A 25,237-nucleotide genomic window follows, 5' to 3' on the forward strand; every position below is an offset into this window, starting at 1 on the left:
TGCGTGACGACACTGTGCTCATCTGTAGTGGGAACCGTGATCCCCAGTTAGAGCCGGGGAAACCCAGGCCCAGAGAGGGGCCGGATTTGCCCCATTCCTTGAGCTGGTGGCCCCGCGGATGGGGGACTCAGCAGTGAGCTCAGGGGCCTGCGTGGAAGCCCGAGGATGACGCTGCTGCCACGAAATCTCCCCTTCGTGTCCCCCCAAGTTTATGGAGATAGGTGCCCCCCTAATGATTTGACATTTGTATATGCTGCAGGCGACCCCACGGCGAGTCTACCCATCACTTCACCTAGTTACTGGTCTTGTGAACTCCGGTCCCCCGCCGACCACACCATCACCAGCACCGACACCTCCCAGTTTGTGTCTTCTGGCTCCTTTTGCCCTTCCCCCGCCCCTCCCCACTTCCCATTTCCCGCGCCCCACATCTTGCCACCAGGAACCTGAACCTCAGAGCCACTCTGGAGACGACAGGACGGTGCTCAGGAGGAAGGCAGGGATGCCTGGTGGCTACGACATCAGCCCAACGTCCAGCCCATCGCCCAGCAGCTGGGGCAGGGTGGAGGCTCTCAATAGGCTCTCTTCTCCCCAGATTGGCCCCAGGGCCTCTGGGATTCCAAACAGGAGAGAGAGAGGCTGCCGCCTAAAACGGGGGTCGTAATTTCCAAGACTCACAACAGGTGTGGCTCTGCTGTCCCGGAAGCTCGGTGTCCGCGTCCCTCCGGGGCAGGTCCGCTTCTTGGAAGCCAGTCCTCCCTGTTCCAAGAGGCCCTGGGAAATGTTCCTCCCCAGAAGAGGCCCTGGCCTCGAGGCCTGGTTACACCCCCTACCTGAGAAAGAGCAGCAGCTCTTCCTCCAAAACGGCAGGTCTCCCAGATCCCGGAAGAACAGAAGGGGAGACCCAGCCCAGCCAGAGCACGTCAGGAGTCCGCCCCATGCGGCTCTGGGATGTTACATCCCATCCTCATCTTCCATAAATCAAGGCTAGATGGTCCCAGGGAAAGATTTTCACACCCTGACGTCCGAGGGTTCCACAGCGGCCACCGGCGGCCGCGGCCGCGTTTACCGAAGCAAGTCTGTCAGCTGTTTGGTTTCTTTCCAATACCGGCCATTAGGTTCCAGAGCCATAATAAACGGCCACGGAGTCCAAACACAGCTCTGTCCTTACTTCCGAAGAGAAATTCCCAGAAGCGGGCTGACCAGGGAGAGGGCATAAGGCTTGAAGGCTTCTGGTGGAAACTCCCGAGAACTTCCCTCTGTAGAAATGTGTTCAGGAGATCCTCCCCTCCAGGCTCGTGCGAAGGGCACAGCTTTTGATAAAGGAGCAACTAGCGCCTGGCACTGAAAAGACGGCTGTCGGGTCATCTGTGGGAGAAATGGGTCCTGAAGGACACTGCCAGTAGATGGCACTCTCGGCTAAGATTTCAGAGTCTGATTTCGGGGTCAGGTTTTCAGACCATTCCACAAGCCGCGGGGAGCTCTGAGACACAAACTTGCACGGAGCAGATTGGCAGCAAGAAATCGGACGGAAACCAACCGCAGCAGTGGGTCCCCGGGGTCCCGGGGCGCCGGATCGCAGCTCATGAAGGTCTCCTCCATCTTTTCCGGAGCCCCGCACCCAAGCCCCCTGTGCCTCCCCCGTTAACTCTCACGCCGGGAAGGCTGCACTAGACCGTGGGTTTCCTCCCGACCAGCATTCCAGGTCCCGGCAGCACCCGTCGGCTTATCACAGCTGCCGTTTTACAGCTCCACGTGCGATTATCGATCGGCTCTCTTTTGTTGGAGGACAGCCTCCGGGTCAGGTGCCCGGAGTTCAGGGCAGGGCCCGACCCCGAGGACACACCCTTGCAGGTGTCTGCCATGTGAGCACAGGTGAGGTGCTTGGGGCCCTGCCTTCCAGCACTGCCACGTGCTCGCCTTCCTTGAGAAACTGTCATCCGTCCCGAGACGGTCGCCTTTGCCATCATGGGTGACTGGGACAGAAGGTTAACGCCCGCCTAGAGGTGAATAACCCACAAGAAGAAGGGTGGCAGAGGGGCTCAGGGTCCTCAGCAGGACAGTCGCAGCCCACTCACCGGTCAGACAAGTTACATAACCTGGCCCAGCCTGTTTCTCAGCTACACGACGGCTCGAGTCAGAATGTGCACGAGAGGCCTCCGCTCAGCGCCCGGGGGCTCCCATGGGCTGGGGAAGTCTGCTGGGCCACCGGCAGCCGGGCCCTCCCGCTCTGGAAGGACAGCTGGAGGGCAAGAATGGCGCGACCGTTTTTTCTGTTCCCCCCCAGGCCACGTTAGGCAACGTTTTTCTGTTCCCCCCCAGGCCACGTTAGACAACATCTTGCCGGTCAGCAGTTGTGCTGTGACCCTTCGGCTGCCGGGATTTCATTTGGTTCCAACACTGCTGACATTCAGCTGCGGCTGGGGGGTCCGCTGGGGGGTCCGGTGTGGAAGGCCCAGAGCCATGCGCCTCGTCCCCCAGGACGGGACTCTCTGCTCTTTCCCTGTGCCCGTGTCAGCTCATCAGCGAGAGTTCTGGATCCTTTCCGGCTTCCAGGCCCCAGGGTGACTGGTGACTGGGAGAGCTTGCACCCATTTTCATCTTTGTAAACTAAAGATCAAAGGGCCTGCACCCTACAGCCTGCTGGATTTGGGGGCAGGGTTCTCAGGGGGTCCTTCCAGGAGCCCCCATAAGCCAGTCCACACGAGCTTACGCAGATCCCTAGCTCCCTACCTCCAGAGCCGTGCCCCCGAACTCTGCTCTTTGGAGAAAATGGCAATTGGCCCAGAAAGGAACTCGGCCCGTGACTCAGTACCCCAGCGGCCTGGTGGACCCCCAGCTTCCCCGGGAGGGGCGGCCCTGAACGTCCTCGTACTGCCCGGGTCCGCAGGAGGAGCAGACGGGGTCGGGGTGGAGGCGAGAGGGGCGGGGCCATCACGTCGGCCCCGCGCGCCCCGCCGGGCCTGGGCGCCCCCGCACAGCGGGCCCCGTCCGAGCCGCAGGCACCCCGGCTCCCCGCCCGGGTCGCGGGGCCCGGCCGCCGCACGAGCAGGTGCGCGCCGGCGCCGCGCGGGCGGGGCTTCCGCCCTCTAAACCGCCAGGCCGCGGGGGCGGGGCCTGCGCCGGCGGGGGGCGGAGCCTGCGCCGGCGGGGCGGGGCCTGCGGCGGCCTATAAAAGCGCCGGCGGGCCTGCGCCCTGACGCAGCGGCCGGCAGCCGCGCTGGGAGCGGGTCCTCGCTGGGCGGCGGCGCGCGCCTCGTGGTCGGCCCGGCCGGAGGCTCGGCGGCATGGCAGGCGCCGGCCCGAAGCGGCGCGCGTCCGCGGCCCCCGCGGCGGCCGAGGAGGAGGAGCGGCAGGCGCGGGAGCGGATGCTGGCGACGCGGCGCGCGGAGGGCGCGGAGGGCGCGGAGGGCGCGGAGGGCGTGACCCTGCAGCGGAGCATCACGCTCTTCAACGGCGTGGCCATCATCGTGGGCACCATCATCGGCTCGGGCATCTTCGTGACGCCCACCGGCGTGCTCAAGGAGGCGGGCTCGCCGGGGCTGGCGCTGGTGGTGTGGGCCGTGTGCGGGGTCTTCTCCATCGTGGGCGCGCTCTGCTACGCGGAGCTGGGGACCACCATCACCAAGTCGGGCGGCGACTACGCCTACATGCTCGAGGTGTACGGCTCGCTGCCCGCCTTCCTCAAGCTCTGGATCGAGCTGCTCATCATCCGGCCGTCCTCGCAGTACATCGTGGCGCTCGTCTTCGCCACCTACCTGCTCAAGCCGCTCTTCCCCACCTGCCCGGTGCCCGAGGACGCCGCCAAGCTCGTGGCCTGCCTCTGCGTGCGTGAGTACGGCCCGCGGGGGCGGGGGCGGGGGGCCACGTGGGTCCCGTCGGTCCGCGGACGCGCCGCGGGGGGCGGGGTGGGGGGGCGCGTGTTCCCCTTCCTCACCGCGTCCCTTCGCGACCCCCTTCCCCTGCCTCGTGCGAGCGTCCGCGCGTGTCCCGCCCGCGCCCCCCGGGGCCGACCGCCCGGCAGACGCTGCTGCCGTTGGAGGGAGAAACTCATTCATTCGTGCCCCGGAAGCCGGCCCGCCTGGCCCGTCCCAAGCCAGCGCTCGCGGCCTCCGAGCCGCCACCGCGGGGTCCGGGCTGCGCGCGTTCACTCTGTGTGGGATGGGGGCGCAGGGGGGGCCTGGGGGCTCCGCGGTCGTGCTGGAAAACAGCCCTGCTCGTGTTCCTCGCCTGGGCATGGTCTGGGTGTGTTGGAGGATGCGGTCCGGGGGAGCCGTGAGTGCTCTGCAAAAACCGTTGTCTTGGGCGATTTCAGAAAAGAATCGTTCCTACCAAACATCATGTGGTTTTCTTCTCTTTCTTGGCTGTCGGCGCTTTTCATGCCTGCCTCCCCTTGGCCGGCCTCGGTGGAGCCTTGCGGGATGGAAGCTCCTTCTTTCAGAGCTGCCACCGTCGCGAGGATTTCCTGGATGTTCTTAGGTGCCCACAGGTCCAGAGCCCGCAGGCTACGTTCAGGGTTGGGGTCCTGGCCCCGAAACTGGGGGGCTGTGCGCTTGCTAGGAGTGGCTTCTGATGGGCAGTGGCTGCTGGTGCCGTGGGGATTCTGTAGTGTGTGGCTGAGTGTCCTGCACGAGCCACACTGTCGAGCCACACTGTCCTGCGGGGCAGGCGCACTTCCCGAAGTGCTGATTCCAGAAGGCAAAACCCAGAAGGCAAAACCCAGTGCGGTTCCGCTTGGCCGCCTGACATTGCACACTTTCCGGAGAGAGAGACCCTGAACAGAGCAGCCATACGGGGGAAGGAGCGTTATTTGCCTTTTGGGGGGCCGTCCCAGGACGTGGATCTCAGCTTTAAAAAAAAACACGAAAACATTTGTCCAAGTCTAAGAGGTCCATCTGCTCGAGGACCGGAAGACCTGTGGTTTCTGGTGGGCCTTTGAGATGAGGGTTTTTTGGGATGACACATTGGTCTGGGAAGGGAAAGCCCCTTTAAAGGCAGGATGGCTTTTTTTGATACGATTATAATAATCGTGTTCCAATATGATTTAGCGTTTGTGGGCCCAGTCTGTGGTGAAACAGATAATGTCTCTAAGGGCCTGTCCTCTCTCCACTCTTTAAAAATAAGTCCCTTCTTAAACTTTCAGGTTTAAGTAGATGGCAGAGGGACTGCTGTGAGTTCAGCGCCCTCCCCCCCCCCCCCCCCGCCCCTTGTCACTGTGGCACTGCTGGGCCTGGCCAGGAGTCCTGTTGACAGCGCCCTTGCCCCTGGGGGCTGTGAGTGGGGCTGAGGTTCTCCCATGTCCTCATCAGACTTTGGGGCTCTTCTTCCCTGAACCGCCTTGGGAGTGTGTCCAGTGTGTGTAGGTGTGGGTGGCTCTCTCTGGTGGAAAGAGGACTTTCAGTTACAGAAAGGGACTCCCTGTCTGCCAGGATGAGTGCCCGTCTAGAGCCTCACTGTCTGGAAAGAGAGGCCGGTCCAAGGCTCGCAGAACTTGGAGCTGCCTGGCACAGGCGGCTCTAAGTTGAGCAGGGAGAAAGGTTATGGGTGTCCAGGGAGGCAGGCCCGCCCTCGTAGGGGCCTCTGAGAAGGCAGCGAAAAGCCACAGAGACTTTCTGAGTGTCCTCCAAGTGTCCCACAACGGCTGGGTTCTAGAAGTTCTCCCCGAGGAGAGGAGGGGTACTCTGGTCCGCTCTCCGCCTCGAGCCCCCCCGCCCCAGCAGTGCGGGCCCAGGCTCCTTGGTGCACCGTGGGAGGGCCCAGTGGCCTGCCCCTTTGGTGCTGTGTGGTGGGCTCTCGAGCAAAGTTCTCAGGTTTGCTGGCTGGTCTTTCCAGTGCCCTGGACACAACCCACCACAGTTTTGGCTTCCTAAAAAGTGCTGCTGTGAAACGGGTCGGCTTCGGTGCTTGGTGCGGTCCTGCTGGTAGTATGTGTGGGCATAAAGCCCTTTTCTTGTAGGTCTGACCACAACGACCAGCATGGGGCCCTCGTCTAGCGTGGCTCTGGTGTTGCCCAGTGCACGGAACGGTGAGAGAGACTCGCTCTGTCAGTCTTTTTTTTTTTTTTTTAAGATTTTGTTTATTTATTTGACAGAGAGTGATCACAAGTAGGCAGAGAGGCGGGGGGGGGGGGGTGGGAGAGAAGCAGGCTTCCTGCCAAGCAGAGAGCCCGATGAGCGGCTCGATCCCAGGACCCTGAGATCATGACCTGAGCCGAAGGCAGAGGTTTAACCCACTGAGCCACCCAGGCGCCCTTGCTCTGTCAGTCTTGATGGCCGTGTGGGATCTGGCATGAGACCAGGCTTACCTTCTCCCTAAATAAAAACTTGGTAGCGTTTGCTTGGACCTGAGATGATGGGGGCTTTTACTTTCGGGCAGAAGTCGCTCAGACTGGAGTTCAGATTCTCGCCAGCCTCAGCTGCTGTGTCGAGGTCACTCCTACTCCAGACGCAGGTGTCAGGCCAGTGGCTGCAGACTGCTGGGCGCCTACCCTCCTCTGTCCCCTCCCCCATTATTGGTTGTGGGCGTGACTGGGCCCACTGGGACAGCTGCGACTTGGACCCGCCAGGTGGTTGTAGTGCTCATGGTCTGCTGGTGGCTGTGGGTCCCTTTCGGGCTGGGGTCTGGAAGGCACTTCCGTCTGCCTTCTTGTGGGAGACAGACGGGGGTTGCCAAGGGTCCCCTACCCCACATGCCCCTGGATTGGGCAATCCATGGGGGCAGGGGTGAGTGTTCCTCCGGGGACCTGTGAGCCAAGATGGTTTCCAGCTGGTGTCAGGGAGAGCCTAAGCTCTGTGTGTGAACGGACCTGGTCTGCTGCGGGAAATCTGCTTGGGCCTCAGCAGAGTTTCCACATCCGTGAGATGGGGATGGTTCACAGCTCTGCCGGGCGAACGTGGGAACTCTCGGCCACGGCGTGCGGATCGAGCGCGGCACACGTGGCTGCCCTTTGTTCCCAGCACCACCCTCTGTCTGCTGCTCACCTTTCGTGTCTTGAGCTGCCCTCGAACGTGTTGTTTTCCAGTCTAGCAAAGAGCAGGAGGGCGAGAGGATGGAGAGAAGGCAGGAAGAGCGGTGGGTGAATGCCAAGGTCTCCCGCTCGGGCTGGGGTCTGAGCTGTGACATGCCTGGCCCACAAGGAGTCCCTTCCTGCCTTGGGGACAGGAGATTGGAGGTCCCGATGGTGAGGGCCATGGATCAGGGACGGGTTTGGCTGGCTGTGGGTTGGGGTCAGCCGACGTGAGGGTAAGTCAGTTGGGGCGATGACCAGAGTGGGAGGGGAGCCCCGGCCCTACCCCCAGTCTTCTGGTGGACCGGCTCTCCTCCATCAGGTCCAGGCGGTGCCCACTCCAGGGGCTGCGGGGTACCCACACAGTGTGTCTGCCGCCGTACGGCCTGGTCTCGGGCATCTGAACGCCTGCCCGCCGCCAGGGCTGCGCTCATCTCTGCCCAACCAGTGAGGCTTCTGGGTGTTTGCACGTTGCTGGCGACCCCAGAGTCACAAGCCGTGAGCTAAGTGCAGACGACAGCCCAGTCATTAGCACAGAAATCTCACTTTCCCAGCCAGACGTGAACGTGCTCAGGCCACTGGCGCAAGTCATGCCGGGTCGCGGGACCGCAGCTCAGCCCTGTGGGGTCCTTCACAAGAGCGCGTGACCTCGAGGAAGCGCGAGATGCAGGGTGGGCGTTTCTAACCCTTCTCTCTCTGGGTCACGGACCCTTTTGATAATCCGATGGAATGTGCAGACTCTGCCCAGAAATGTGTTCCAGGCGTATTAACTCCAAAGTGTGCATAATCACGGGGTTCTCACACCCCTGCCCCCCTAAGGGTGGCAGAAATGGATCTGGCATCTCCTGGCTGCCTCTCGTCACATGTTCCTGCCCCAGCCTTTGAAATGAGTGTTGCCATCCTTCTCGTACGGCCAGGGAAACTGAGGCAGCGGTGGGCTGAGAGTCCACCGTGCGGTGCTGAACCGCCTTTTGTCATGGTGTGTGGGGACACATGGCGGAATCTTGGGCGGGAGTGGCGAATGCCAGGGCCCTGGGGTGGTGTCGGTTGCCAGGTCCAGGCATCTGGTCAGCCAGAGTAAGGCAATGTGGGGACCTGAGGTTTGTCCCATGGAGTCTTTGGGGTGTGCTTGTCCCCTGACCGGGGTGCCTGCTAACCCCCATGCACAGCTGGCCAAGGAGCCTTGTATCTTTCCTTCTCATTTCCATCCAGATCTTTGTCTTGGAAAGGAGCTTCTAGGGCAGGGGAGGCCCACAGCTGCCCCCCCGGCACGCGCCCCTTCCCATGCCCACCTGGATCGCCAGTCCCCGTTTGCGTTCTGTGACCCACAGCAGGTGCAGGGACCCAGGGGCTGCTGGGGGGTGCGACCTCCCTGGGCCCTCTCTGCATTGCTGGCCAAGCACTGCCCAGGGCACACTTGTCCCCAACGCTGGGCTTTGTCCCGCGCCCTCCCAGCAGGCCTCCAAGCACCCGTGTGCCTAGGGAGGCTCACAGTGTGGGAGGTGCCTTTCCCCGGAGGCCTGTCCAGGCAGACCTCCCTCCCTCCCTGCGGGAGAGTTTTGGGGGGCCACGCCCACCCCACCCTCCACGTGAGTCACGGGCACCACCCTCCCTTCTGGGCCCTTGGAGCTTGGTTCTCGCAACCTGATCCTGCTCTGAGTTCCCCTGACCTTGGCTGCTGGCTGGCGTCTGTCCTTGCTGAGACCCGGCGGATTGTCCGTGGTTGTCTGTGAGCTCACAGCGTGGCCAGTCCAGCTCTGAGGCCACTGCAGGGAAACGGGCCTGAAGCCCACCGTGACCTTGTGGCCAGCCTCATGCTTTGTCCGTGTGGGTGTGAGCTGCCAGGGCTGGCTCGGGGGTCGGCGCTGGGCACAGACACGCTCATATCCTGCCGGAGTTACCTGGGCTGCTGCAGAAGGCCCGGGTAGGGCTCCAGGCCCTGTCCCTGTCCCCCGACTACTGTGAGTCTCTTGGGCTGTGTGACCTGGGGCTGGGTGCTTAGCTTCTCTGGGCCTGGGTCTCAGAGCAGAGCAGTCATGAGCGGGTCACGCCTCAGAGGGTGTATGAGTTAGTTATCTCCTCACTGCAGGGACAAGTAACAGAGGAATTGTCCGGACATCAAACGGGACAGGGCACTTGTGCCTGGTCGGGGGAACAGTGGACCGGCTGGGGGCCCAGGAGCCGTGGCCCTCTGAGGTGCAGCAGTGGGTAGAGACGAGGCCTGGTTGGAGCTGCCCCTAATCTGGGCACCCTCGTGTCACAGCCCTGGGATAGGAGGTTTCTCCTGCAATTATCTTAGACCCCCTGGAGCTAAGGGAAAGGACCCAAGGACCTGGGATGGGTGTGGGGGGAGGATGGCTGGATGGGGCCCGGGCAGAGCCCATGTCCCCCCTCAACACCCGGAGGCCATCTGCTGGCTCGCCCTGAGGGGGACCAGGGTCAGGGGTCTGGGGAGGAAGGGAGGCCCAACCGCAGTCTGGTTAAGGAGCATTTTGTCCCGGTGGGTGGGTGAGGTCATCACTGCCGAGACAGGGAGTTTGAGGACCTGTGTCCGGCCTGGTCGTCGGTGAAGGGGCTGCTGGCAGGGAGCTGTTTCCAGAACAGGAAGAGAGAGGGCTTGGGAAGCCTCGCGGTGGTTCAGCAGCGCGCGGCCCGCGTGAAGAGCCCATGCTGGGGTGTCAGGCCTGGGGGTACACACCAGGCCCTGTCCTGCGGCCGCCTTGCCTGGGAGGAGGGAGACGTGTGTGAACACGTTGTCTAACTCCGGTCAGGCCCTGTCACGTAATGGGGGGCATGCCGTGGGGGCACCCACCCAGGACGCTCTTGGCTGCCCCTCTCCTGGGCATGGCCCTTGCAACGCCAGCACAGCCTGCACGAAAAACCTTCCACCCAGAGAGCGGCAGACGCTGGCGGGACAGCCTGCTTCAGACCTGGGCCAGCGTCTCCTGACCCACCCGGCCACTACCCTTCGGAGGGCGCTGGGTACACGGGCATCACGTGTGTGCATGTGGGGGGTGGGTCCTTGGGGGATTTGCCCCCCCCCCGTAAGCAGCAGAATCACCCGGTTGGGAGGACTGATGCCCAGGCTCCCCGGAGCTGTACGGTCAGAGCGCTGCGTGCGCTGGGGGGGGAGCAGGATCGAAGTCCTGATCGGGGCTCCAGAACACAAGAGTGGGTCTGGGGAGACCTGAGCATCCTCTCCGCACTCCGTGGGCTGTGTGACTTCCAGTGAGTCAGACAGCCTCTCTGAGCTCCATTCACCCAACTGTCTGATGAGGCTAGATGCTCCCCTGTCCTCTCAGACTGTGACCACAGTGCGTTTCCCTCCATTCTCTTCTGCAGTAGAATGACTAGAGGTGCAGGGTGGATGGCTGGGGGTTCCCAGGCCCCCGGGGGACTCCAAAGCACCGAGTTTCCCGCACAACACCCTGGTCTGTCCTGAGCCGATCTTCCCAGTCGGCAGTGACCAACTGGTGGGGTGCTGGACAGCGAGTTCGTCTGTCCTTCCCACCCTCCCCCGCAGCTGTGCGGAGACCAGACACACTGAGCAGCCCACCCTGTGCCCCGCAGCATGTCAGCACTCGGGCATCGCTTCAGAGCCAAGGGGGGCTACCCTCCTGGCTGTCCTGGCTGTTTTGGGGGTAGGGGCCCCCGGGGACCTCCCTGTTCTCCAGGAATTGTGCCTCAGAAAAGCCAATAAAGTGAGACACTGCTGTCTGCCGGGGGTCTCCTGCTCGCCCCAGGACTCGGGGGTTGGCAGCTTTCCGAGCTGACTGACTCTGCCCCTCGCTGGTGTGTTTTGGCGTGAGCTTGCCAGCCCCATTCCTGATGCATGCTGGCACCCGCGCCCCAGGGCCTGGTGAACTCCTTGGTCAGATTAAAATTGGGAGGAAACGTGGAAACGCACATTCCAGGACGAGTCTTGGGGAATTTGAAAATGGGACACTGGCCTATCAGCAATTTCTTTCCACGGAGAAGCAGGGAGTCGACACGATGTGGGGGGAGGCTTGAGAGCCGGTGTCCCCACCTCTGTGGAGGGGCCGCGTCGGCCTCTCCCCCACAGCCAGCGGTCTCTTGGCGGAGGGAGCCTCGGGCCCTGTGGGAACAGCTCCCTGCCCTGGGTGGGTCTGGAGCAGGGCTCTCGACCTCAACTGGCTCCGTGTTCTAGCACGTTCCAGAGCTGAGGTAGGCCTGTCAGGTGGTTTGGGGTCATGGGCATTCCTTCTCTCGAAATCGCCCTCCGGTTCTGCAAGTGGGATCTTTGTGGGGTCTCTGGGCCCGCAGCGCTGGCGTCCCAGGGCAGAGTTAGGCATGCGGGCTCTCGGGCCGGCCAGTCGGAAGCTCTAGGGTGCCCCCCCCCCGACTATCCCGCGAGGCCCTCAGGGGCCAAGGGCGTCAGGCGTCCGGGGAGGGGGAGATGCTATCTGCCCTGGGGAGGCCGACAGAGTCAAGGCGGGACCTGAAGGAGGAGGTGATCGCGGCCCCCAGGTGGCCTGTTGGGAGGGGGGCTTGCCCAGAGGACATGGGCACCTGTGAGGGGCAGGGGCCAGGTGCTGGTAAACGACCCCCACCCTCACTGAGCCCCCATGAAGCTCTGGGCCCCTGCGTGTGCGGGGGGGTGGGGGTGAGGGGGGCTGGGGGTTGGGATATGGTTCTCTCTGGCTTACTTGTGACCTTCCCCTGGTGTGCTTGACCTCAAGCCAGTGGAGGGGGAGGGTTAGGCCTGCCCGCAGGTGCTCGGAGGGCGGCGAACCCCACAGTGCTCGGCTGGTGCTCACGCACCACCCTCGTTAACCACGGTCCTTGCTGACTCTGGTGCCAGCGTCCACACGGTCCCGAGGAAGCACAGCCCGGGGCCCTGGGCCTGCTGCAGCCCTCAGCGTGTTACCCTCAGTTGGTGTGGCTTTTTTGTGTTTCATTTTGGTGTATTTTTTTTCTTTTATTTTTATCTTGAAATTTTTTGTTTGGTTTTGGTGTTTTTAAATGAAAACAGGCTCCCCTTACATTTCAGCCCTCCCCCTTGGGTGAAACAGCCCAATGAGTACATTTAACACGAGGCTGCTGTCCAGGAGTTAGGGCTCTGGCGGGTGATTGGGGTCCCTGGGGCAGCGTCCAGAGATGAGAGGTCAGGTGAGAGGTGGGGCCGGGCTGGGGGAGGGAGCCTCTGAGTCCTGCCCGGGTAACCGTCTTTCCAGAGGCAGAGGCCAAGAGGAGCTGGTGACCTGTGTGCTGGTGGAGAGTATGTGTGCCCCCGCCCCCGCTCAGGGCACCTTCTTCTGTGCCCCCCAACCCTGTGCCATTGTGACGTCAGCAGCTTGGAGGCTCCACCTGGGACGGCGAAGCAGGGAGCCTGCAGGGTGTCCCGGGTCACATCGAGCACCACCAGTGGCAGGACACCCCACACTCGGGGTCAGGGAGCGTCCCAGAGTGCTTCCTGAGGGGACCCTGGGAAGAACAGGTTGTAGGGGCCAGAGCCCAGGGCGAGAGTGGGCCTCTGGGGATGTGCAGCCCGGAGTCTGCAGGCAGGAATCCCAACAGAAATCACCTACTCCACGAGCCTGGAGCTCGAAGCCCGCGTCTCCCTGTGACCAGGTGTCCCGTGCGGCTGTGGGGTCGTCCTTCCCTCCCTGGGCAACGCTACCCACCATTGAGGTGCAGGAGGAGCCCCCCGAGACCCTGGCTCCTTTGCTGAGGTTGAGCTGGTGCTCCTGCTGGCCAGCGAGGTGGCCTGTGTCGCAGCAGGACGAGGACGGGACAGACACACACGTGAAGGACAAGGGCCCAGTGCAGTTTGCGGGACCGGCCGCCAGGCCCAGCCTGCTCCCGGCCGTCCTCAGCTGCCCAGAGCTGCCTTATCTCCCCAGGCCCGGCTGTTAGCAAGCATGAGCACAGCCCCGCTTATCTGGGGGTGCCCGTGTGGGGAGCCTTCCCAACAGCACCTCTGCCCCTGTCGGCCGGCCTGCTGGGGCCGTGCCCTGTGGCTCCCTTCCCACTGCCCACTTGTGCGACACATGCCCTAGAGGGCTGAGAGTCCGTGAGGACAGTGGCCACACCGTTGACCCTTGGCACGTCCTCTCCTTACACCCAGGGTCCCAGCATCCCCACCAGACACCCGGCAGCAGCCCCCCCTTCTGCAGGTGTCGGGTCCTCAGGCAGGGCAGCTGAGATGCACAGCCGGCGGCGTGGGTCCCTGAGGAATGCGTGTGTTTACTTAAGATTGTATCTCATTTTAAAACGTTTTAAGAGAGGAACGCCATGGAGAATACTAAAGCATTCATTTATTTGTTAGCGAAAGTCAGGGAACGTTAAAGTTTTATCAAATATTCAGTTCTTCTTTTTATAAAAGAAATGGGTGTTACAAGGTAACTTTGTTCTGTGGGCGGATCCCTTCCCTCCGCCTGCAGCCCGCCCCGCCTTGCCTGTCGGCCGCCCCGGTGCTTTCAGTAGTGTGACCCAGAGCTGCGTGCGTGTGAAGAGAGGCTCTCCGCGCCTGCCGGGCCGGCTGGGGAAGGGTCAGGTGTGGGCACGGGCAGGGTGTGCACCGCGCATTCCTGATCGAGGGGCAGTGGCGTGCAAGGGGAGGGACCCCGGGCCTCTGTCCTGCCGCGGTGACCGCCGAGACCAGCACAGCAGTAGTGGGCACCGCGGTAGGACTGACCTGGAGCCGGGAGCTCCAGGCAAGCCTGCTTTGCTTCCTGGAGCCGGAATTGTCCCCTGTGAAATGGGGAAAGGGGTGGGAAGACCCCAGAACAGCAGGGGCGGCGTGCAGGGCTGTCCAGAGCTGTGCCCACGTGCCGCTGCCCGGAGACCAGCCTGCCAGAAGCCGCATGCGGCAGGGTGTCTGGCCTTCCCGGAGCACCGCCTCCCAGCGCTGCCGGGCCACAGCCTCCCCTGCCTGCCCTGCCTCCCTGGGGCGTGCGTGGGGGAGTGATGCAATGGGCCCGTGGGCCGCCTCCTGCCGGAAGTGCATTTGCATCTGCGCAGGGTGCTCGCCACCTGTGCCTGGTGAGGGGGGCCAGGGGCCTCTGCGCCAATACTGGCACACTCACCCCATAAGGAAATGGGACGCTGTCTCAGAAAACCCCGGCCCCGCTCTCTCGCTGTGCTGAGGCTCCGGGGCAGGAAGGAACGGCCCCAGCCTGGACTTGCCCTCCCAGGCCCTTCCATCCCGGATCCCAGCCATGTGGCCAGACGAATCAATGAGCACGGGACTGAGCGCTCCCCTGGAAGCCTAGGACAAGGGAGTCCCGCTGCTTCTCCCCCTGCCCTCCACTGGGATGACCATGGGGCAGCCAGATAGACCGCAGAGACCTGGTTCTCAGTCCTGGGTCTGCCCCTACCACGTTGGGGCAGGGGGCCACTCTGAGCCTCCGTTTCCTCTTCTGTGTGGAGAATGGCAATGCTGACGTGGCTGATACCGGACAGCCATGTCCCTGCTGGTTCTGAGGGCCTGGACCGAACACTCCTGGGGCCACACTGAAGGTCCCCCGGGCTGTCTGCCCCATGCACACTTGAGCCTTTCCTGGCTCAGCTCCTCCTTGGCCCCTGTGGGTGGACACCGAGTCTGGAGCCCCACCTCCCTGCGGCAGCTCCTTTTACTACAGGGCCTGGGGGCAGGTGGTGCAGACCACGGCCTGGGAACCCAGGACCTCCTCCAGGGTCCTCGCCAGGCCCAGTCGCCACTGCTCTTTGCTGCCCTGCCCGGCTCAGGGAGCTCCTGAGCGTTTCAGCTCTGGAATGGCCGCGGCCGGTGCCGGACTCCGCTGAACTTCCAGTGAGAAGCGCCCGCTCGGTCGCCGGTCGCCGTTGCATCAGCCGGAGCCCGGGGCTGTGAGGAACGTGGCTGGGGGGAGGGGCGCTATTAAGGCGACAGTTAATTTCCTGGAGCGAAAAGCAGGCGGCAGGTGAAGCAGCCGGGGCGGTTCTTGTCTTTCTTCTACCTGAGCTGTTGGGTCTTACCCAGTCATTAGGGCGGATTTATTTCTTTGGGCCTTAACTGCTCCAACTGTAAAATTTCACTGGTTCACTGTAGTTGGGGAAGAAGCCCCCTGGGGTCCGCCGCCAGTCCCGGGCGGGTTCTGTGTCGGGAAGAGAAAAGATGTGCAGGCCTTTCCGGCGCTTCTTACCTTAACTGCAGCCTTTGGAGAAGCGGTGGGTGTGGGGGCTCGTGGAGGGGCCCTTCCGAGGTCCAGGCCTGCGGGCTAAGGTCAGAGGACCAGCCTCCAGGAAAGAAGGGCCCCACTCTGTGCCCTTGCGGGTTTCCTGGTGTGAATGCTCCCGGGCGGGTGACCTCGAGCGGCTTCGGGAGGACGCAGCCTGGCGAGCTCACCCCTCCACCCCACGCACCCCGGGCGTCGTCCCTCCCGCAGCAGAGCGGCCGAGCGCGCCAGCCAGCACTAACGTGCCGGAAGGCCTGAGCGTTGGATTTGTTGCCTTTGTCTTAACGCAGTTTGGCTCCATCGGAAGTGGCGGCGACGACGGCCAGCTCCCGAGCTCCCTGCACCCTTCCTGCGTCTCCCGCACACCCACTGTCTCACCACACGGATGCCTCCGCTTCGGGTCAGGGCCAGGGGTCTCCCGGGAGCCAGGCAGGGCCTGCTTGTGCGCATCTGGGCGTGTCGGTAGAGCTGGGCTTAGCCGCCCACCTGTGCCCCCCCAACGCCAGTCCCACCTTTTCTCCCGTCCCGGTCGGGTGACCCACTTTGATGGGTGTGATTTCCAGTTTTCAGCATATGCGGGTAAAATCCCCAGCTGGGTCCACCCGTGTATTGCCTCTTGCTGAGCCCCCTCCTTGGGCCTGGCCTCGCCTTCAGTCCCCATTTCATGTGTCAGAATGGTCCCCCGTGGTCCCAGCACGTGGCTTGTCATATGCATTCATGCTAACAGTACCTCACTTACCTGTTTCCTCTGTGGGATTCCAGAAGGTTCTGTCTGCAGAAAGGGTTTCCCACCTTGGGTAAGCGAGGTCGGGCTGTGTGGGCACCTAAGTTGGGCTGAAATGGTGAGAGGAGCCCGTAGGAAGGTGCGTTTTTATCGGTAACCTGTGCTCTGAAGATAAGGCCCCGGGTGTGCCACAGGTGCGGCAGGGGTGGGGCGGGGCGGGGCTGTGGGCAGAGGCTGGCAGGGGGTTGAGATTCATTCACTAAAAGTTCTTTATGACACAGGGGTTCCTGGGGGGCTCAGTCGGTAAAGCATCTGCCTTGGGCTCAAGTCGTGATCCCAGGGTCCGAGGATCGAGTCCCGCGTCGGGCAGTGGGGAGCCCTCTCCTGCCGCTCCCCCTGCTCCTGCACTCCCTCGCGCGCTCTCGCTCTCTCAAATAAATAAAATCTTTGTGATGGCCCAAGGGCGAGTGGGATTGTAGCTGTTCTGAGAGTCAAGAAGTTCTGTCCTCAGCCTCTGGCCTTGAGCCTGGAGAGCCCATAGCAGAACCAGGCCTAGAAGCTGGGAAGTGCCGGAGGCGCCGGGCTTCCCTCCCTGGGGGTGCTGGTGTCCCCTGAGGCCCTGCCCTGTGCCACTCACTGCTGCCCTCTGTCCACAGTGCTCCTCACGGCCGTGAACTGCTACAGCGTGAAGGCCGCCACCCGGGTCCAGGACGCTTTCGCCGCGGCCAAGCTCCTGGCACTGGCTTTGATCATTCTGCTCGGCTTCATCCAGATCGGGAAGGGTGAGTGCCAGCCCGGGGTCCCCGTCCCCAAGTGCCCTGCCCAGAAGGTCCGGCACTCCAGCACACACGGTTTCACTTGAGCCAGTCACGCTGTCCAGCGACAGGCACTGACGTCCTTACAGAGAGTGAACAGCGAGTTAAATCCTGAGTGATGGGGAGAAACAGACCCACCCCGGCCCCTCCAACCCTCACTCTCCTACCCACCTGCGAGGGCGGGCGCAGGATGGGGACGTGGCCACTTGCATAGGGACCTCAGGGCTGCGCCTGGCACACGGAGAGCAAGGAGGGATGGAACCGTTACCAAGACAATCACACACAGGGGCCACATCCCACGTGCATGTTCGGTGCGGGGGTAGCGGTCTGCCAGGGAGGAGTAGGACCTCCCCCAGCCCCAGCATCTTGCCTGCTGACCCCTCCCACTGTGGGCCACCACTGTCTCACCCTCTAGGTCACCCACGCCATGGTGCTTGGTGGCAGCGTGTCCTCTCCGTGCTGGGGAGGGAAGTATGCGGTTTCCCCCGGCGGGGGTGGTCTCTACCTGGTCTCACAGATCAGCGCTCCCGCAGGGTGGTCCTTCCAAGAGGGTCACCACGGGGACATAGAGGACACACGGAGGCCCGGCCGGTGCCCCACAGCCTCTGTGGTGGCCTCGCTCCACGTCCGAGCGCTCTCCGAGCCCTGGGGTGCGGGATGGCAGCACCCATGCCTCCGGCTGAGCGGGGTGCTGGTCGCCTGCTTCCCCGAGTCTTGGGATCAGTGGGAGAGCCGGGACTAGGGCCGGGTCTATGCCGTCCACGATCGCGTGCCAGCCCGGGGCTGCCTGCCCCTCGTGCGCAGGCTTCTCAGGTCTCCGTGGGCATCTTCACCCCAGCCCCCACTCCTCACGGGGAGGTTAGCACTGAGTGGAGTGGGTAGAAACCCTGGAACGGCCCCGTGTCTGCCGTGTCCCAGGCTTCTGCCTGTGATACCCAGAAACCCATTCTTGCCCTTCTCGGCGCCCCTTCTCTGTGGTGGCCACGCAGGGCACCCCGCTTTACGGGAACCCAGTGTCCACAGACCGTGGCCCATGCAGGGGGGATGTTCGTGATTTGGGAGAATTGGGTGCCCGTGGGCCGTCTCTGGGGCCAGAGAGAAGCCCACGCGCTGGTCTGCGTTGGCCTAGTAACGTGGCCGTGAGAGTCAGGTAATTGAGGCAGACCATCTTTAGCGGACACAGCCCGGGTGTGAAGTCTTCTCACGTGGCCCCTGCCCCTCACGAGAACCCAGCACCCACGAGCTACAATCACCACCTTTTCCAGACCCCTTTCTGGGGCAGGTGGGTCACTGCTTCGGGGGCTGGACCTCCTCCCAGGAGCCCGTTTCCGATTACCCAGGAGATCCTCAGCACCCTCCTGGCCTCGGGGGCGCCGACCAGGCAGCTCTTGGGGGTGGGATTGGCCCCCAGTCAGGGCCGCTGCTGCTCCGGGGCTCCCACCGCACCCCAGGACTCCAGGGTCCAGCATCTCCTTGCAGATAGGACCTTATCTTCTTCCTTATTCCTTGAGTTCTGAGGACCTGGTCGGGGCTTCACTGTACAGCATCGTGAGACATTCGGGCCGGGCGGGACCCCGCAGGCCAGACTCTGTGCGGCGGGGAGACATTCGATAGATCTGCTCGGGAAGGGATTCGCTTGGCCGGTCTGATTAGGCACAGACAGATGAGGAATGTGGAGGGGGTGACCTGACTTTTGTAAAAACACATTTCAGTCCGAAAAGCAAAGAGCTTTTGTTCGGCTGGAATACCTAATGTGTTTATGATTTTGATGCCGTTGAAAACACCCCTCCCCCTGCCCCGGCCCCTTTAGCAGTTCCTTTCTGAACTCGGGATACAGTGCGGCGTCTGCAGAATCCTGCCTCCTGGTTTTCTCCAAGAGCTCTGTGTGTTCCCAGATGAATGCCTTCCCTTCTGGGGGACGCATGGTTGTAAAGTGGACCCCCCCTCCTCCAACGGTGTCTGTGGTCAGACTCTTCTTCCCTCAGGCATCCTGCCGGTCACCCTGGGTCCCCGTGCTGATGGCTGGCGGGAGGGCCTGGATCCTTGGGGCAGGGGCTCGGCTCGACTGCTTGACAGTCCCCGTCTGGGTGGTGTCACAGCACAGACCCCATGTGCCCTGCTCCCCTGGGCTCTGAGTGCCAGTGTTCTGCCACAGCCCACCGAGCACCCGGGGGGCCCGAGAGCTGCAGAGGGGGTCTGAGTCCAGCTGGCCTGCGGTCGGCCCCCAGGCCTCAGCTGGTCTCATTCCCTCGAGACCCGTGAGCCGTCTGCCCTTATGCTTCCCGCCGTCCTTCACTGGAAACCTGAGGCCCCGAGTGTGACTCGGTGCGGAGCCCTGACAAGGACTTGGCCCTGCTGGCCGGGGCTCAGCTCTGGGGTGGGGACACCAGACAGCACAGAAACAGGAGAATTACCGGCAGGCAGATCGGGCGCCAGCCCAGACCGGGACTGAGGGCGGGGTGGGGGCTGCTGGATGAAGGCACAGAGCTAGGGGGACAAAGGGGCCGCTCTGCATGGCCCCAGGCTGGGATCTTGGTGTGGGAGCAGCTCGGCTGCCCTGCGGCTGGGGGTGGGAGGCCGCCCGCGGTGTCGGGCATGCGGGCCTGGCGCCATGCGAGGTGTCTGGATTCGCTCCCAGCATTTTCAGGAGGGGAGACGGAGCTCAGGTCAGCGTTTCAGACCCAGTGGCTCCCGTACAAAGCAGGGCAGGCGTCCGACAGGCAGGCGGGGTGGGCGGAGGGACTTCGAGGCCCCTACTTGCCCACTGCCTCCACCTGCCTTTGTCCTTTCGGTCTGTGGATTCCTTATGTGTGTCGCCCCACAGAGACCACGGCCCCGAGGTCGGGCCGTTCCCAAAGCCAAGTAGGCATTTCTCAGACCAGAGGTGGGAGTGGGGTGCAGAAGGCACTTCCCTCTGCCCAGGTCCCTCCCAGAGGACACACAAAGGGACGTTGTGGTTCTGCTCGGGCCGCGGCATCAGTGGGAGAGCGGTTCCAGTGTGGACTGCGGACTCGTACAGATAAAACGGGCCCATGGAGCGCTGTCCGCCTCCCACGCCGCGTCTGAGCAGGATGTCCTCTCCTGAGGGAGGTCGTGGGAGGCAGAGTCTCCATGCGCCAAGCAGTCCTGCCCCCTACGCCCGAGCCCTGCGGCAGCTCGCGCGGTTCACCCCGCTGCTGGGACGTTGGCCCCCAAATGCTGGGGGACATGGGTGTGGCTTGCACGGCAGACGGAGGCTCCCGACCCCGGCCTTGATTATCTCCTACGCCCAGGCACTGTCCCAGCATGATAGGGGCATCTCGAACGGGAGACATGTGGGAGACAGCGGGGCAGAAAGGGCGAGCCCTTGCAGCGAGCAGCGCCGAGTGGGCTGTCGCTTCTCTTTGTGCTCCCGGCCCGGCCTCCCCCGACAGAGACGTCAGGGCCCATTCCCCCAGGGCCGGGGTCTGCCACGGCCGCGGGGCACTGCAGCAGGGACCGTGCAAGGCTGGGGCTCGGTTCTGTGCTCGGGGCCGCGGGATCCCAGGACCAGGGAGGGGTTGGTCAGTGTCCGGAGTATCAGGTCACAGGGCCACGGAGGGAAGACTCGTCGTGAAGGGGCCATCGGGACTGGCTTTGGTTTCCCCTGTGGTCGTTCTTTGATAATTTTTTTAGATTTGTTTGAGAGAGGAAATGCGTGCGGGAGAGGGGCAGAGGGCGAGTTCCCAGCAGGTGCCCACCGAGCGCAGCGCCTGTTGCCCGGCCCCATGCCACGACCCTGAGATCAGGATCTGAGCCGAAATCACGAGTCTGATACTCAACCGACTGAGCCCCGTGGGCGCCCCATTTTTTGATCACTTTTACTTTTGATCACTTTTCACTTTTTCCCCTGGGCCCTTGCGCATCTGCACTAAGTCAGCGTCCCGAATCGGGACAGACTGGTGATCACGTGCTTTGCTCGTGCCGTCCTCTGGCCTGAAAGCCACGTTGGGGAAGTCGGACTCTCCTGCCGCAGCCCCCCGCCCGCCCGTGCCCTGGGCCGTGGCAGCCCTGGAGGCCTATGCTGGGCACACTGGTTTCTCAGAGGTCTCTTCGCAGCCTGCTCAGCGGGGAGAGGCCCCTTTGCAACTGGGATTTGAGGTTCGAAGCAGATCTTGAGGCCAAGGAGCCCATTCCTCCGAGGATCTAAAAGAGGGTCCCAGGGACAGACGCTGGCCAGGTGAAGAAGCACCAACCAGCCTCCCAAACCCGGATTCTTGCCGCAGCACCGTTCCCAGACACCAGGCAGAGACAGGACAGCACCACATGCCGGACACGTCCCTGCGGGGCGGGGAAATGGGAGAGAGGAGCCCATGAGCCGGCTGCAGAAAGCCTCCCCTCCTAGCGTGCTGGGCTCTGGCTGGAGCAGGAGACCCATCGCAGTGCTTTCTGCCCCAGCCCGTTAAGGGCACCGGTCACACAGAGCCCACTCGCCAGGTGGGACAGCGCCGAGGCCCCGGGGCCCCACGCAGGACAGCCTGTCTTACAGAGCAGGAGCCTGAGGCCAAACACCATTTACTTGGCCAGTGGTGGCAAAGGCACAACTTGTCCCAGCCACACCCGTGAGGCACAGAGTGGAGGCCAGGGCAGCTGACCTAGACAGTTAGGCCCGTCAGTCTGTCTGCAGACTGTCCCGTTGTCCTCTCGTGGTTCTGGGAAACAGAAGTCCAAACACAAGGCCATACTCGTTCTGAAATTTGTTTGGGGAGGGGGGCCCTCGTCTGTTCAGCTTCCGGCAGTCCCTGGCCTTGTGGCTGTGGCACTCGGCCATCTCGATCTCATCCCTGTGGCCCGTTCCTGTGTCTCTGTGTCTTCTAAGGACACTGGGGGGCTTCAGGGCCTACCCTCATCCGTGATCTCATCTTGTCCTCACCTTGAGTCCATCTTCTAACCAGGTCACATTCGGACATGCCGGGTTAACAGGAGTTCTTAGGGGGACCTGTTCACATCTCGTGACATCAGTGACCACCCCACAGAACCCCGGAGGGATCAAGTGGGACGAGAAGCAGAAGCTTCCAGCGCGGTGGACGTTCCCCAGTTTGGGGCTGGCTTTCTCACAGTGCCCCATCCCAGAGGGGGTGCCCCAGGACTGCTCTGCCTGTGGGAAAGCACAGCGAGGGGGTGGGGCCGCCCTGAGGTTCTGGGATTCTCTGCCGCTGCCCCCAACTGCCCATCTCCAGATCGCGGCGTAGACAGGCTCCCGCGCCCTGGAGAAGCCGCAGTGAGCGTCTGACCAGGCCTCCCCCCCTCGAGGAGGCCAGGTCTCTGGGGACGCAGGCACTGTGGGTAGCCCTGGTCCTCCCAGCGTAGGAGCTGGAGGGCTGGCACATGCGCCTGGTAGGAGGAAGGACCACGCCTGTCCCCACGTGCTCAGAGCTGCTGCCTCCCATGGCCGTGTCTGTGCGCTGCAGGGATTTGGGCTTTCCCGGCCCGGCCGCAAGGGGTCCCGGCGGGCGGGAGGCGGGCCCAGCTTCTGGCTCTGCGCTGGCATTCCCGTTCCCGGAGGCCCTTCTGGGAGGGCGCGGTCAGGGGCTACCTTTGGGGCTAGGATAGGCCGACATGAGGGGCCACGGGTTTGGGGGCTCCTGCAGTGCTGTCGAGCCGAGGGCCGGGACCCAGCCTCAGCCGGCGTGCCGCATCCCCTTGGGGCCGCAGTTAGAGGTACCTCTGCGGTGTGCAGAGCAGGGGTGGTCCCAGGGTGCCCGAGCCCCCACTCTCGGAGCCTGCGGGAGGACCTGCACCGTGTCTCCCTCTCGCAGTCATTCTCTGGCCTGCTGTCGGGGGATCAGGTAGCTCGGCACATGGTAGCCCTGGGGGACGGTCATCATTCATCCGTGTCTGAGACACCCCGTCTGGGGGCCTAGCATGGTCCGCGTGTCTGCGCTAGCAGTGGGAGCGGTGCCTGCGGGCCCAGCATTGGTCACCCATCTCGAGTACAGTTCTGCACCATGTCGCTGCCATCTGGGGGAGTCGTGCTCAGCGTCCCAGCGTGCTGAGCGGCACTGCCTCCTCCCTCCACCAGACAGCCCCACCCGGCCCTGACCAGCCCCCGTGTCTCCAGACACCGCCACATGTGCCCCGGCTGCAGCTGGCGGTGGGGGTGGGGGGGGTGTTGAGACCACACGGAGTCTCCATGTCTCTTCTGTGCCGCACCCTCGCTCAGCACTGCCGCGGCCGCTGGGCAGCTGCTAACACACATCCCGACACAGCAGTGTGGCCGCCTCACCCGCCTCTGGCTGGAGCTGGTGGAGACGGGCAGGCGGGCCCTCCTGCCAGCTCGCCAGGCCTCCCCGAAGACCACCTGCTGTTCAGGCTCCAGCCCCAGCAGGACCCCAGGATGGCAAGGGCGGGCGCAGCCACGGTCCCTGAGCAGTCACCCCGGCCACCTGGCACATGGAGCCGGCAGACCCAGCGCCTGCTCCTTGGTGCCCGTCGAGGAGGAGGGGGCAGTGTGCTTGGCCGACGTTGGGTCGGAGCCTGGAGAAGCTGCGGGTTTCCCTTCTGGGCTGGCTTTCCCTTCTGGGCTGGCGTCCAGCGCGGTCAGAGTCTGAACAAAGCCGGGAGCCCTGCCGGGGGCGCATGCACACCGCCCACTCAGGACAGGTCACTGTCAGGCCCCTTCCTCTGTCCCTGATGTGCAGTGGGGCACGCTGCATCTAGAGGGGGTGGTAGGGTGCGTGACAGCCCAGAGGAACTCGGCAGAGGGTAGGTTGGTGGCCAGGAACAATAGCCGAAACCTCGGCAGAGCTTTGCCGGCTGCCCCCCCACCCGCCCCAAATCCTCCGCACCAGGAGAGAAGCCGGGTCTGGGGACACCATGGAATCCGGGTGTGAGGTCCCTCTATGAGCCTGCTGTCTGCTTTCCTCCGAGCGAATTTAGGCACTTTGCAGGCAGGAAGTGAGGTCTCAGATGGCCAAGGGCGGTCCTAGCAGATGGCCCACCACACTTGTCCTAGGAGGAGAAATCTTTGTAGGCTGTTGGGTGGGGGGGCCTGGCCAAGGTCCCCAGTGGGACTCTCATCTGTGTTTGGTCAGAGCAGTAGCATCTCCTCGGACTCGCAGACCCTGCAAAATCAGGCTGTAGATCCCAGAAAACACTGTCGTATGTCAGGAAGTCCAGTCACTGTATGACCGTCTCAGGGAGATGACAGTGTGTCCTTGTCCCAGCTTGGAGCTGGTGGCCACAGCGGTAGTGGCACCTGAGGAAGACGTCATGACTTCGCGGGCTGAAAGCACCCGGTTCTCACCTGCAGACCACAGGCTGCAGGTTCCACCTTGAACTTCGTCCCCGTCCCGGCACTGTATCCGCAGTTGCCAGAATCCTAAACGCCCACATCTCACCCTTCCTGTATCAGGCCGGGTGCTGGCCCGCGAAAGTGACCTCTGCACGGAGTGTCTCCGAGCCGCATGTACGTGCACAGTGTCACTAACTTGGGCGGGGGGGCAGTTCTAACGACTGCACCTGCCCCTGCATCTGCGTCACAGCGGAGGGAAGATCCGTAGTTGGAACCACACATGACACACGCACGTATGTTCTAGTAGAAAGAGGGGCAGGTTCGTGAGACAGTCTTGGGTTCCAGACACGCATGCGCCACGTGTGAGGGGTCCTTCTGCAAAGCCTCCCGTGCTCCAGAAGCAGCTCCGGGGACCTGCGGCTCTCGCAAGCTCCTACAGAGGGAGGGTGGTCTCAGCGGGCTCCCCCAGGCTCTTAGGGGCACCTCCAGGAGGTGTCGGGTGCTGTGGACTGCACACGCGGTCCCCAGAGGGGAGTCCCCCATCGTGGTCCTAGATCCCACTGTGGGGATCCAGGGGCAGGTGGCCTGAGCCTCTGTGTCCCCAGCTGCTGGCCAGCAGAAGCACGTGGACAAGGCCGTGGGGTGTGGTGGAGTTCTGCAGACGTGGGGTGTGTGGCAGACCCTTTCTGTGGGGTGCCACCAGGAGGGAGCCGCGGGGGGCTCCGGGCACTCTCCTGGGCGTTGAATGAAAGGTGTGCTGTCCTGAGCCTGCTCTCTTCACGGCCCCCGCCCACCCAGCCTGCTGACCACCCTGTGACCAGGCAGTCCGAGGACCTGGGCCTCCAAGACAGGTCACACGCGGGCAGGGGGTGAGGGGGCGGCCACCCCAGGGCCAAGCAGTCTATCACGAGACCCGGGCCAGGTCCCCCCCCACACCTGTGGGGTCAGGACGAACAAGGCCAAGGGTTGAGTCCAGAACACGCAGCAGGTGGGAGCTGCTCTGAAGTGCAGGCTTCTACCGGGTGGGGTGACAGGGTGTGACAGCAGCTCCCTTCCTCAGTGCCCTCCACAAGCCCCCTCCCCTGCTGTCATTGTGTCCTGTTCCTGGGGTGACTGAGGCCCCTGGTGGGAGGTGTGGGAGACCTTGGGCTCCTAGGGGGTCCGCAGATCCTGGCTCTGGGCTGGGGCCACATCCCTGCCTCGCCCCGCGGTGCCTGGGCCGACGGCTTCTCAGCTGGCAGAGCCATAAAGACTCTGTTAGAAACGTCCCCGAACTAACGAGCT

At 63.3% G+C, this 25,237-nt stretch overlaps 1 protein-coding gene across 1 annotated transcript in view; it reads left to right on the forward strand.

The window, feature by feature from the left end:
• Positions 1–3,284: 3,284 nt before the first annotated feature.
• The window catches only part of SLC7A5 (solute carrier family 7 member 5), a gene marked incomplete at its 5' end in the record, with an annotated part of 31,602 nt that continues 9,649 nt past the window's right edge, over positions 3,285–25,237 (forward strand). The window contains 2 exons of the mRNA XM_080828802.1: positions 3,285–3,828; positions 16,543–16,668. Of these exons, the coding sequence (XP_080684928.1) occupies positions 3,285–3,828; positions 16,543–16,668 (670 nt within the window). The remainder of the gene's footprint in view (positions 3,829–16,542; positions 16,669–25,237) is intronic.

Source organism: Martes martes (genome assembly GCF_963455335.1).
Source record: "Martes martes genome assembly, chromosome: 17".
Lineage (NCBI taxonomy): Eukaryota > Metazoa > Chordata > Mammalia > Carnivora > Mustelidae > Martes > Martes martes.